This window comes from Geotrypetes seraphini, chromosome 19, assembly GCF_902459505.1.
Source record: "Geotrypetes seraphini chromosome 19, aGeoSer1.1, whole genome shotgun sequence".
NCBI classification, from domain to species: Eukaryota; Metazoa; Chordata; class Amphibia; order Gymnophiona; family Dermophiidae; genus Geotrypetes; species Geotrypetes seraphini.
The window spans coordinates 19957261-19970672 of NC_047102.1; the positions used below are offsets into that span (position 1 = coordinate 19957261).

Consider the following 13412-nt stretch of genomic DNA (forward strand, 5'->3'; position numbering starts at 1 on the left):
TTCAACCAAAAGTATACCAGTTAGAGTGGGATACGGGACTGGGTCCCCTTCTGGTCTAAGAGGAGTGGCCATTAAATCTGCAGCTCTCACTTTTACCTCTCAGGAGGGTGGGAGGGAGTTAGTGATCACTGGGGGATGAAGGGGGGGTCATGCCTTTATCCCTCCAATGTCCTCTGGTCAGTTTTGGCACTCAGTTTGTATTAAACATATTTTTGGCTAGATTTTTTTTATTCAATTTTTTTAGCCCATCCTCCCAAAGGAGCTCAGAATGGATTACAAATCAGGTACTCAGGCATTTTCCCTAAGTCAGTGGAGGATTAAGTGACTAGCCCAGGGTCACAAAGAGCAGTGCAGGGTTTGAACCCACAACTAGAGAATGACATGGGGACAAATTTTTCCCCATCCCCAGGGGAACTCATTTTCCTGTCCCCATGAGTTTTGTCACTGTCCCTGCCCCGTTCCTGCAAGCTCCATCCTCATCTGCACAAGCCTCAAACACTTTATAGTCACAAGTATTCGAGGCTTCTGCGGTGTACAGGAATGGGGCAGGGACAGTGACAAAACTCATTGGGACGGGATGGGGAAATTGAGGTCCTGCGGAGGCAGGGACAAATTTGTCCCCATGTCATTCTCTACCCACAACCTCAGGATGCTGAGGCTGTAGCTCTAACCACTACACCACCCTCACATCCTATTTTTTTTTGCACTGAATGTTCATAAATAATGAGAGGAAGCTGTGAGATTTTTTTTTTTAAAGTGTCTTTATGTTAAACTGAATCTGAAACTCTACTAAAAAACTGTCATTGAAGTTGAGGCGACTGTGTAAAATCATTAATACGTACATCAGGGAAATCATCATCCATTGCAAACACACGCAGAGGCTTGCTGGAGCTGCCGTATTCCATAACTAGGCTGCCGCTTTCCGCAAGCACAGGCACCATCCCCTGGTAATGGCTGCTTTGAAAGTGTGGTGGGAAATTGCTTTGCTCTATGACATGTATTTGAACTGATGTAAGTGCATATTTCAGGGGGTCATTGACTTGTGATGCCTAGGGAAAAACCAGAAATCACATCAGATACTCAAATTTAACAACGGAATTCATCTTGTGATGAAAGCAGTTTCCAATCCGTAGTAGAGACACTGGCAAAGTGTTCTTGATAACATCAGGATTCTATCTCAGTGTTAGTGTTGCTTCCAGAGATTGATTACTACCAGTCCATTATTTGGAAATCCTCATTGTCCCTCTGCCAAGCAGACTGTCATGCTTCAAATGAAAAATTACATTTAAAAATAATTAAAGATCATGGGGCAATAATCAGCCAGTGGCGGTCAGCATTATTTTAAACACTGAGGCCCTGATTCTATAAAAGGCGTCTACAGTTAGATGCTTAGATTGGCCCGCCTATCTGATCTGGGCATCTTAGATTTTTTAAATTGGTGCTGATAATTGAAACCACCATTAAAAACAATTTTTAAAAATTGAATTAGCCAATAGGTGCCTAACTTGAAAGTCAGATTGTAGAGGATTAAGAGTCTGTTGAGATGAAAGAAAGTAAAGACAATGACAGAAGACAAGACACTCAAGTAGCTTGGATAGGAACGGAAGAAGGGAGACAGGGCGATAGCTGGAGGGGCAGGTAGAGTCCCGCATGTTTGAAGGCATCAGATACTGTTGCAGTAGAAATGGATAGGTTGAGGATCTGACAGATAGCAGAGATATCAGTATATTAGATGGAGTCAAGAATAGGGTCAGAGGGGCATGTAGTAGGCTTGGCTGAGGACAGAAGTTGTGCAGTTTCTTCCTCCATGATTTCAGAGAAGGAAGAAAAGTCAGAAGGGTTGAAAGAGGGTCAAGATGGTGGGACCAGGCAAGGGGAGATGGATCAGGAGAGGGAATATGTGTGGATTCCTCCTGAGTTGCTTGGGCGAAGGAAGAAGGGATGGTGGGAGCTGGAAGGTCAGGAGAATGGATGGTGGAAAGGGGAGAAGGATGTGGGTTTGCAGCAAATTCAAGGGCAATCTTGTGAATCTTGTCATGGAAGAATTCAGGCTTCACCTGGAGAGAGAGAAGGAGGGGTCAGAAGAGGGGGCACTTTGAAAAGGAAGTTCAGCGTGGCAAAGAGACAGCTGAGGTTGGAAGAAAGGGAGTTAACTGGAAGTAATAGCCTTGCTTGGTCAGCATGAGAGCAGTATGAATTTAAAGTGAAGGAAGTTGGCATGTGTGCAAGATTTAAGCCAAAAGTACTCAGCAGAGCAGGTGCAGGAACGTAAGTATTGGATACTGAGAGTGGGCCAAGGCTAAGGTTTGATACACCTGACAAGAGCAGAGAACAGGGGAAGCAAAGGTGTTTAGTGCAGAGAAGAGAACAGAGTAGCACAGTGAGACAGCCTGGATGACATAGTGGAGGTGAGGAGAGTGTGGAAGGATTGAGGACATGAAGATTTTGAAACTTGTGGTGATGACTGCATGGTTGGGGGGAAGGTGAGTAATTGTGAAGATTATAAGATCATAGTACAATCTCTAATCCTAGGTCTTCTAGACCAGTGCTTGTCAACCTTTTTACACCCGTAGACCAGCAGAAATAAAAGAATTTGTGGACCGGCAAACTACTAAGACTGAAATTTAAAAAACACAATTTCGCCCCGTCTCCACAAGCTCAGTCTCCGCAAACCATCTGATCCCATCCGCACAAGCCTCAGTTATGATTTTATAATGAATGTATTCCAGTACCTCCCCTCTTTTCCCCATCTTAATCCAGCAGATACCTTCCATCACCCCACTCCCTCCATTCCTTATTCAGCATCTTCTCCTTGTCTCCCTATTCCCCCTTCACCATGTCCAGCATATCCCCTCTGTCTCCCTACTCCTTCTACCCATGTCCAACATCTTACTTCTGTCTTCATACTCCACCCTCCTGTTCAGCATTTTCCATGTCTCTCTACCCCCTGCAAGGTCTAGCATCTGTCTTTGTGTCCGTCCCTATTCTTCCAACTCCCAATAACTATCCTCCCCCAAGGGGATCCACCATCTCCCTTCTGTCACACCAATCCCCCCTCCTGGGTCTACCATCCCCTTCCCACAATACCTATATCACATTTTTCCCTCTCCTCATAATCCAGCATCTCTTATTTCCTCCCTTGGTTGCTGGCCCCGATCCACTCTTCCAGCAATCGATTGCTATCAGCCCTGCCTTCGACTCTGATCCTGCTAAACTTGGCAGCAATAACAAAGGCAAAATCTACCCTACCTTCAATTGTGGTCCCGCTAAATCAGATGGCTAGAATGAAGACAGAAGCCGCGGGACCTTTCCTCTTGCCTGCATTGTTATTTGCTACAAGTTCTGCCGGTCTCAATCCTGCCCCTCAAAAACAGGAAGTCACTTCAGAGGGGGGCGGGATCAAGATCGGCAGAACCTATAGCGATACAGGCAAGAGGAAAAGTCCCGTGGCTTCTGTCTTTCTTTTTGCAGTCCGTTTGTAGCCGTACCGCAGCCGATCCTAACGCCGGCCCTGGAAGAGAAAGGGGAACAGATGCCCGACAGGAAATTTAATTTGTAGATCTCGCCGGCCCTGCGTGGACCGGCAGAAATTTTCTGCGGATCGGCACTGGTCCGCGGACCTGTGGTTGAAGAACAGTGTTCTAAACTATTGCAACATCCTCTATCTCCCCTGCCCTGCAACAATGACAAAACAATTACAAACAATTCAAAACACAGCCCTAAGACTCATCTACTCATTGATGAAACACGATCATATTACAGAGGCATACCTCAACTCACGCTGGATTCCAATTCCAGAGAGAATACTATTTAAATTCTACTGTATACTATTCAAAACTAAAAACGGAGACAGCCCAACCTACCTGAACAACTGCCTCATCCAAACTACCTTAACCAGGCATAGGAAAACTCGCACCCCATTCACACACCCTCCAATCAAAAAAGTTAAAATGGAAAAAATTATATAACGGCCTCCTAGCCACTCAAGCAGCAAAACTAGACAATCAAATCTCCAATCTACTGATAACAACCCCAAACTACAAGACGTTCAGAAAAGAATTAAAGACTATACTCTTCAAGAAATCCCTGAAAAAGTCTTAACACCACGAGTACCTTCCTTCCTCCCATCTTCTTCCCGACCCCCTGAATCAACCTGATCTACTCTTTACCATCTCTGGAAATGACCAAAAATCCTCTTATGTAACCCACCTTCTATAATTCTTCTGTAATCCGCCTTGAACTGCAAGGTAATGGCGGAATAGAAATCTCTAATGTAATGTAATAAGATGATGACCAGAGATGGGGAGCAATGAGGTAGAAAAGTTAGAGAGGAAGCAGTTGGAGAAGACAAGATGAAGCCAGTGGCCATGCTAGTGAGTAGAGGTAGAGGACTATAAATGGAGATCAAATTAGGAGGTTGAGGTAAGCAACTTGAGGCAGCCAAGCAACATCCCCCTCATCAGCGGGAGAGATGCTGCAGGCTCAAAATGTAATAAAAACAGGCCCTATATGGCTTTGACTGAGGAAAACCAGCAGAGGAGGAAACAGCAGGTAAGAAATGTTGCTCAAGGACTGGAGGACAGTACACTAGAATAGACCTGTGCGGGCAGCTGTGGCTCTGGTCCCTCCTCCCCATTCCTTTTCTGTTGGCAGCTGATTACAAGGGCCAAAACCTGCTTTGAGTCAGTCAATTAACATATGTGATAGAGACCCCTGCCCCTAAAATTGGGACCTAGGCATGTGCTTGTTTTGCCTATTTCTTAATCCTACTCTATAGTCTAGTAATACTCACCATGACCTGTAAAATGATTGTCCCCAAAGTAAATGCTGCTTTCCTCATGGTTATATTCCCACTCACATTATCAATGGAAAATATGTCCTTCTGGTTTCCTGGGGCAAAAAAACAATGTGGCAACTGTTAGTCCACTTGAATTCAAACTGAAAGACTTCTCAGACCCTTACTACTACTACTTATCATTTCTATAGTGCTGAGAGACGTACGCAGCACTGTACATTTAACATTCCATAGACGGTCCCTGCTCAGAAGAGCTTACAATCTAATTTGGACAGGCAGACAAGACATCTCAGGGTTGGCATGTTTCTAGCAGATGCAATGATACAATGGGTAAAAGTAACTGACAATGAGTGAGTTAAGAGTTATTTTTATTTATTCAGTTGTCTATACCATTCTCCCAGGAGAGCTCAGAATGGTTTATATGAGTTTATTCAGGTACTCAAGCATTTTTCCCTATCTGTCCTTTTGGGCTCACAGTCTATCAAATGTACCTGGGGGATTAGGTGACTTGCCCAGGGTCACAAAGAGCAGCGTGGATTTGAACCCACAACCCCAGGGTGCTGAGACTGTAGCTTTAACCACTACGCCATACTTTCCCCCAGTTGAAAGCAGTTTAAAAAAAAAGGGCTTTTAGCTTAGTTTTGAATACTGTTAGAGACAGAGCATGATGTATTGACTCTGGCAGCATATTCCAGGCATACTGCGCGACAAGAAAGAAGGGACAGGGTCTTGAGTTGGCGATGGGAGGAGAAGGGTAGATAAGAGGGACTTATCCAATGAATGGAGTTTACAGGAGGGAGCATAGGGGGAGATAACTGAGGAGAGATATTGAAAGTCTACAGAGTGATGCATTGTAAGTCAGTTTGAACTGTATTCAGAAATGGAGTGACTTGAGGAGGGGGTAATATGAGCATGGCAGCAGCATTTTGAAAGATTGAAGGGGAGAGAGATGGTTGTGCAGCAGACCTGAGAGAAGTACATTGCAGTAGTCTAAGCGAGAGGTGATGAGAGTGTGAATAAGGGTTTTGGTAGTGTGCTCAAGGAGGAGAGGTCTGATTTTGGTAATATTAAAGAGGAGGAAGCAACAGGTTTTAGCGGTTTGTTGGATATGAACAGTGAAGGAGATAGAGAAGTCCAATATTACCCCGAGGTTGCGAGCAGACAAGACAGGGAGGATGAGAGTGTTATCCACAGAAATAGAGAATGGCAGGAGGGGGAGGTGAGTTTAGGCAGAAAGATAATGAGTTTGGTTTTACCCATATTCAGTTTTAGATGGTGGTGAGACATCCAGCGTCGAACAGGCAGGCTGAGACTCTGGCCTGAATTCCTGTAGAGATATTTGGTGTGGAAAGGTCGATCTGGGAGTTATCAGCATAGAGGTGATATTGAAAACCATGGGAGATCAGTGTACTGAGATAGCGGGTATATTGTGACCAGTCAGACACAAGGCCCGCCAAGGTCCCAGTTAGGGCAGAGAGAAAAGTAAAAGGGAAAACCCGGAAGGGAAATTCCAAGATCTCCCAGGGCCATGATTCTGTTAATAATGCCTTTGACCAGCAGGGGGAGTCTGAATTGTCTGAGGAGGAGTTAGGAGATCTGTGCACAAGTTGCCACTGGGGGAGCCCAAGAGCCCCAGGCAGGTCTGCTGACTCACCCAGAATAGGGCACGCCCCCTAGAGTATGTAAGCCTGTAGTTGAAATCAGTCAGAGAGGCCGGCTAGGGAGGAAGTTCAGACCTTGCCTCCCTGAGGAACCACCTGGGCCAAACAGGAGCAATAGACCCTCACCTATGGAGCTAACAGAGGCTGGACAAGCTGAAGACTTGCCATTCCTGGATGTAGAGCCCATGGACTTTCAAGAGGCTTGTGCAGTGTGTGAAACTGATTATCCTGAGCCCATGCAGGTGGACTGGGTCTCAAGCTGCAAACAGTAAGTGTGAATTTTTGACTGTTTGCTGTTTGGACTATTTTGGTGGTTTATCTTTTGGAAAGCTAGGAGTGTGATTGGGGAGAGGTTTTGCTGTCACCTTGGGTGGGATTTTGAAGGCCCTTGCAGTGGCTTTTGTTTTTGGCAAAACCTGTGACACTCTCCTTACCTGGCACAAGTACAATGCTGCCAGAGGCTTTATTTTGTATATTTTTTTTTCCTTTTCAACTGTGAGGCATTTCTGAAGCCAGTTTCCTGAACTATAACTGTGTGAATTGAGCAAGCTGCTTGGGAGCAGGCTTGCACTAGCTCTAGGAAGAGCTGGAAAACTCAGCTTCCTGGGTGAACTTGATTTTGGGAGATATTTTTGTTTGCCTACCTGTTTTGAAGTTTGTTGCTGCATTATTGATGGCTATTCTGACAAATGTTGCAAATGTATGATGAACTGCTTACCTACATTAAGGAATAAATAAACTGAACTATTTTTCTAACAACCTCAATTGTTGGGACTTTATTTTGTTTTCATTTTGAGTTCCTTCCTAATTGCAGTCCATTCCTGTAGGGTGACTCCATTTCGGGTCACACGTTAGTGCTATTTTGTTGGTAACCACTGGAGGAGCTGTGGAGTCTCAGTTGGACCACAGTCTTGGTTACAATATATGGAGAAGAGAAAAGGGCCCAAGACAGAGCCTTGAGGTACACCAATAGTGGAATAGCAGCAGAGGAGGATTCACTGTTACATACACTGAAAGTACAATGGGAGAGATCAGAAGAAAGCCAGAAGAGAACAGAACCCTGGAATCCCAGTGAAGACAGTGTATCAAGAAGTAGATGGAGAACAATAGTAACAAAGGCAGCAGACAGATCGAGAAGGATGAGGATAGAGTAGAGGCCATTGGATCTGGCCAGTAACAGGTTATTAGAGACTTTAGCAAGGGCAGTTTCTGTAGAATGGAGAGGGTGAAAGAAGTGGGTCAAGAATATCTTGAAAAGAAAGGAAGTCCAGGCAACGGTGGTGAACTGCACGTTTGAGTAGCTTGGTTAGGAAGGGGAGGAGGGAGATGGGACGATTGTTGGAGGGGGATGCAGGGTCTAGTGAGGGTTTTTTGAGGAGAGATGTAAGTATGGCATGTTTGAAGACATCAGGAATTGTTGCAGTGGAGAGTGATAGGTTGAGGATGACAGTAGGAGTGATAGCTCCGAGTAGGCAGGTAGGAATCAGATCAGAGGAATGAGTGGTGGGTTTGGAGGAGGAGAAAAGGTAAGCAATTTCCTCTTCAGTTACTTCAGAAGAGGAAGAAAGGTTGGCAGAGTGGATAGCTAGAAGGGTTGGTGGGGGAGGTGACATGGTTGAGAATTCAAGGTGGATCTTGTGAATTTTGTCATAGAAGAACTCTGCCATCTGGGGAGAAAGTGAGGAGGGGTTAGGAGGTCGGAGTACTTTAAGTAGATAGGGTTTTCATTAAGAGATTTAGTTAAATAGTTGTAGTATTCTTGTTTGGCAAGCAAAAGGGTAGATTGGAAACACATCAGCATGAATTTGAAGTGTATGAAGTTGGCATGTATGCATAATTTAAGCCAAAGACTTTCAGCAGCTCAGGCACAGGAGTGCAGGTAATGGATGCTGAGGGTCAGGCAGTGCTGGGGTTTGGCCCGTCTTACAAGGTGTGAAATGGGAGGGGCAAGAAGAGAAATGGAGTTATAAGAGAGGACAGCTTCATCGACAGACTTGTGTGACATAGTAATTGAAAGGAGGAATGAGACAGTGATAGAGAAGAGAGCGTGTCAGGGTCAATAGCCTGAAGGTTCCTCAATGAATGGGTTGTGATCAGCCGGGTTTGAAGGGGGGTTGGGTGATGAGTTGTGAAGGTTAGCAAAACAAAATGCCATGGGCTCTCTGATCAAGTTAAAAATCATTGAGGAGCTACCACCTGGCATTCTCATTATATAGCGGCATTGCTCATGCAATCAGAATAATTGCATGTATAAAATTTGTAGGGATTCAGCCCTTTTGAACACTATGGCTAGCAGCTGAGATCTCATTTTGTGAAGCTAAGTACTTCTGTTCTTGAAACTTCAGCCAATTTGTGAAACAATTTTCCTTTGAATCTCTATAAGGGGAATATTTCTGCTGCATTTTGGAAAGTGTCAGACCAGCTATGGGGGTCTAGAAGAATCCAAAGCACAGGATACCAAGCCAAATGAAGAATGCACAATGGGCTTCCAAGGATGGGTTGGCATCAAAAGTTTATACTTACTGATCTTTGCACTAGATGTCAGCCTATCCTTGGAGGCTCATTGTGCTTTTTGCATTTGGCTTGGTATCCTGTGCTTTGGATTCATTCTCTTCTATTCAACTTTGGGAGTCAGTCATGGTTAACATTCCCACCTGTTGAGCTGCTAAATCATAGCTTTTACACAATTTACCCAGATAAAAAGGGGCCGTACTGAGAGCATTCCAGAAGCGCAGTTTAATCTGGCCATTTTACGCAGGTAAATCTAGTCAAACAAATAGCTAGCCAAAGGACAATGCCAGCCCCTATTTACACACCCAGTCCTGGGTTCTGCCCACCCAGTAGGGATGGACAGCTCAAAAATTCTCATTTCATTCCATTTCCCATGTTTTCAGCATTGTTCTCTTTGTTTTGGTTAGAAGGATGCTGGGCTGTATAAAGAGAGGCGTAGTCAATAGAAGGAAGAAGGTGTTGATGCCCCTGTACAAGTCATTGGTAAGGCCCCACTTGGAGTATTGTGTTCAGTTTTGGAGACCGTATCTGGCGAAGGAAGTAAGAAGACTTGAGGCGGTCCAGAGGAGGATGACAAAAATGACAGGAGGCTTGCGCCAGAAGACGTATGAGGAGAGATTGGAAGCCCTGAATATGTATACCCTAGAGCAGTGGTCTCTTTTGGATTTGTAGGTACTTGGAGAGCCTCAGAAATAAATAGATAATGTCTTATTAAGGAAATTAACAATTTTGCATGAGGTAAAACGCTTTATAGTTTATAAATCTTTTCTTTTGGCTAAGTCTTAATAATAATCTGATAAGTTTTCTCTCAGTGAAACGTCTTGAGAAGGGAATAACTGCGCCTAAGGAAGATTAGCTCTCCGTACTGCAGTAGACATGGCTTTCCTGATAACTTTATTTGACTTATTTTGTTCTACTCTTTAAATCTTGGATCCAATTATTGTGAATTATTGAGGAGTAGTGTGCGATCAAATTAGATTATCTTCACTTTATGTATTTTTATTTTTAAATTTAATTGTGTATTACTGTACATTTCATATTTCAATTTTGGACTCGGGAAAGGAGAGACAGGGGAGATATGATTCAGACGTTCAAATACTTGAAAGGTATTAACGTAGAACAAAATCTTTTCCAGAGAAAGGAAAATGGTAAAACCAGAGGACATAATTTGAGGTTGAGGGGTAGTAGATTCAGGGGCAATGTTAGGAAATTCTACTTTACGGAGAGGGTAGTGGATGCCTGGAATGCGCTCCCGAGAGAGGTGGTGGAGAGTAAAACTGTGACTGAGTTCAAAGAAGCGTGGGATGAACACAGAAGATTTAGAATCAGAAAATAATATTAAACATTGAACTAAGGCCAGTACTGGGCAGACTTGCACGGTCTGTGTATGGCCGTTTGGTGGAGGATGGGCTGGGGAGGGTTTCAATGGCTGGGAGGGTGTAGATGGGCTGGAGTAAGTCTTAACAGAGATTTTGGCAGTTGGAACCCAAGCACAGTACCGGGTAAAGCTTTGGATTCTTGCCCAGAAATAGCTAAGAAGAAAAAATTTAAAAAATTTAAATTGAATCAGGTTGGGCAGACTGGATGGACCATTCGGGTCTTTATCTGCCGTCATCTACTATGTTACTATGTTCATTTTCTTTGGGGGGCAGTCATTAAGCATGTGCTTTCTTTTGAAACAGTGCTCACTCTTTGCATACAGAGTGGACTATTATCGGTTAACAAATAAACATAAAATGTCATTTTTTGCTGCTTATTTTCATTTGTTAATGAATTGCAATGGCAGCCCATCTCTACCATCCAGAATCCTGCGTAAATATAGAGGACCGGGTTGAACAGTTGAGAAGGAGCCTCTACAGATTGCAATTAATTCAAAATACTGCTGCAAAATCGATTTTTTGGGGAAATGTAAATTTGATCACGTGTTGTCGTTGCTTCAGAGTCTTCATTGGCTCCCAGTTTGTTTTAGAGTTCAATTCAAGTGTGCCTGTGTTGTTTTTAAAATTTTACATGGTATTTTTACTCCTCTCCTTGCTAATGTTTATAGATTTTCTTTTGCAAGAAGTGATCAACAATTCAAATGATCTCTTCCTTCCCAAAAAGGGATTAAGGGAGTTCAGTTTTTCAGTCACTCTCTGATTTTTAAGCTCTCTCAACTGTGGAATGACCTTCCACGTCTTTTAAGGAGTTCTGGCTCACTTCACCCTTTTTGCAAATCCTTAAAAACTAATTTATTTGCTAAACACTTTGAAAATTAACTTTACCAAACTTAGTCTTCTTCTTTTCTGGGGTTTTATTCGATAACTTAAACTATTGTAAACCGAGTCGAGCTTTCCTTGAATGATGACTTGGTATGTAAAGTCAAGCATTAGATTAGATTAGATAAAATGTTTATGCTCAGTTTTCAAAGCGGTAGAGTGTCAAAGAACAAGAAAACTGGCCCTTATCTATGACCCACTTTCTGTGTTAAAAGAGAAATTCCACAGTGTCAAGGAGGAATAAGGAAAGGTGAGGGATTTCACCGAGGGAGACACTCAAGGAGATAGGAAGCTCATGTAAGAGAGAATCCACAAGCTCATGGAGAGGCAGCCTGCTAAAAAGAGTGGTATGAGGAAGATAGGAGAGGGGAAATCGCATGTGTGAGATTCTGGATACTTGAGAAGAGAAAATGTGTTATAGTGCAAAAAATGCTAAGAGGAACAGGGAATCTGGGGCCATGAAAGTTAACTTACCATTAATGATTTCATATATGATTGCTTCATTAATGCCAGTGTCCCCATCAATTGCAAGCAGAGGTCCAGGCTGCAGAACCAGAGCACCACTCTATGAGAACATGGGATAAGTATTAATGGACCCGATCAGAGCAGAACATTTCTGAATGCACCAGACAGCCCGAGTTTAGATTGCAGTGACTTTAAGTGAAATAAAGCGGGGGGGGGGGGGGGTAGGGGGGGGGATTGGGGAAGAGGAAAAGAGCGCCTCTTATTACTCCGTTAGCTAAATATATCATTTGGTACACATGCAAATATGGAGGAGACTGAGCTAAAATGTTTTAAAATATTGGAATTGATATTCAAAAGATTTGTCTAGGTAACTTTGGGAGTTATTTAGCCCTTTTCAGCGACAGCCACGGCGGTAACAGCTCAGACACTGATAGGAATTCTATGAACGTTGGAGCTGTTACCACCGCGGCCGGCGCTAAAAGACCGTGCTATGGTTTTGTAAAAGGGGGGTGGAAGTTGTTGTTTATAATTTATTTGGAATTTGCTATACCAGCTTCTTTTGGCAAGGAGGTCAAAGTGGTTTTCAGAAGACAATAAAAGCAATTCTGTAAAGGGCAGCTGTAGCATGCACAGATTTATAGAATACTAGTATGATTGGTATCAATAATTGACTAATCAAAATGATTTAAGCCCACTTAAATCTCACCCTGTGGGCCAGCTGCTGATATTCAGTGGCACTTAACGAGGCATAAGAATATAATACTAGAAGCAGAAACACAAGGCCGCATTGAAGCCGAGGAGTTCAGAGTGGTTGGGAGCCAGCACATCCTGAAGCAGCCGCGTCGATGTGTTACTTGCTCTTTGTACCTACCATCGTGTGGGATAAGTATACAAAACTTTTTTCTTCATGATTATTTGAATGAGGATTATAAGCAGCTGAGAGTGCTTTGAGTGTTTAAGTTGTGTTTTCCCTGCCTTGCTTAAGGCTTATAACATCTCCCAATGTGAAAGGTTTTTATTGACGAGATTTACCCCCAGAGAATTTTCCCACACCTCTTTTACATAAGAAGGTGTGTGTGTGAGGGGGGCTCTGAGGCTTTTTCCTTTATATTCCTTCACATTGGTTTGGCCAAGATGTTTGTGAAGCTTTTGCATTGACGGGGAATTCAGCATTTATTTCTATTCTATCCTCTTCTCCTTTGGAGTGTGTGTCTTTAGAGTAGAAGAAGGGACTTGTATTTAATATCATAAGAATATAATAGTCATACTGGGTCAGACCAATGGTCCATCTAGCCCAGTTTCCTGTTTCCAACATTGGCCAATCCAGGTCAGAAATACCCAGCAATTCCAAGTTATTGATCCCAAGGCTTCCCTCATTTCTGTCTCAGCAGCAGACTTTTCCTCCAGCAACTTGCCCAAATCTTTTTAAACCCAGCTACGCTAACCGTGTTACCTCATCCTCTGGCAACGAGTCCCAGAGCTCAACTATTCTTTGAGAATTGGCTGTGACCCCCCCCCACCCCATTTTAGAAGTGGCAAGAGGGGGACGTTTTGAGGATGGCATCAGGGAGGAGCTTGCAATATTAAGTGCCGGTGTCATCATAGTTAAGTGACCAAATAGGACCACATAAATAGCAGTCTGTTGTCAGCACTGGATATCAGCCTGCACCCACATAATTTCTGATGAATTTCTATTTAAATCTGGCGTAAACGATTTTAAAG

At 43.5% G+C, this 13412-nt stretch overlaps 1 protein-coding gene across 3 annotated transcripts in view; it reads right to left on the bottom strand.

Annotated features, from left to right (window-relative positions):
* CDHR5 (cadherin related family member 5) overlaps window positions 1–13412 on the bottom strand; it is a 95114-nt gene that overhangs the window by 36031 nt on the left and 45671 nt on the right. For all 3 annotated transcript variants that reach the window (XM_033928631.1, XM_033928630.1, XM_033928629.1), the window contains exons 8-10: window positions 11700–11790; window positions 4793–4890; window positions 843–1049 (exon numbers count right to left, since the gene is read on the bottom strand). In XM_033928631.1, the coding sequence (XP_033784522.1) occupies window positions 843–1049; window positions 4793–4890; window positions 11700–11790 (396 nt within the window). The remainder of the gene's footprint in view (window positions 1–842; window positions 1050–4792; window positions 4891–11699; window positions 11791–13412) is intronic.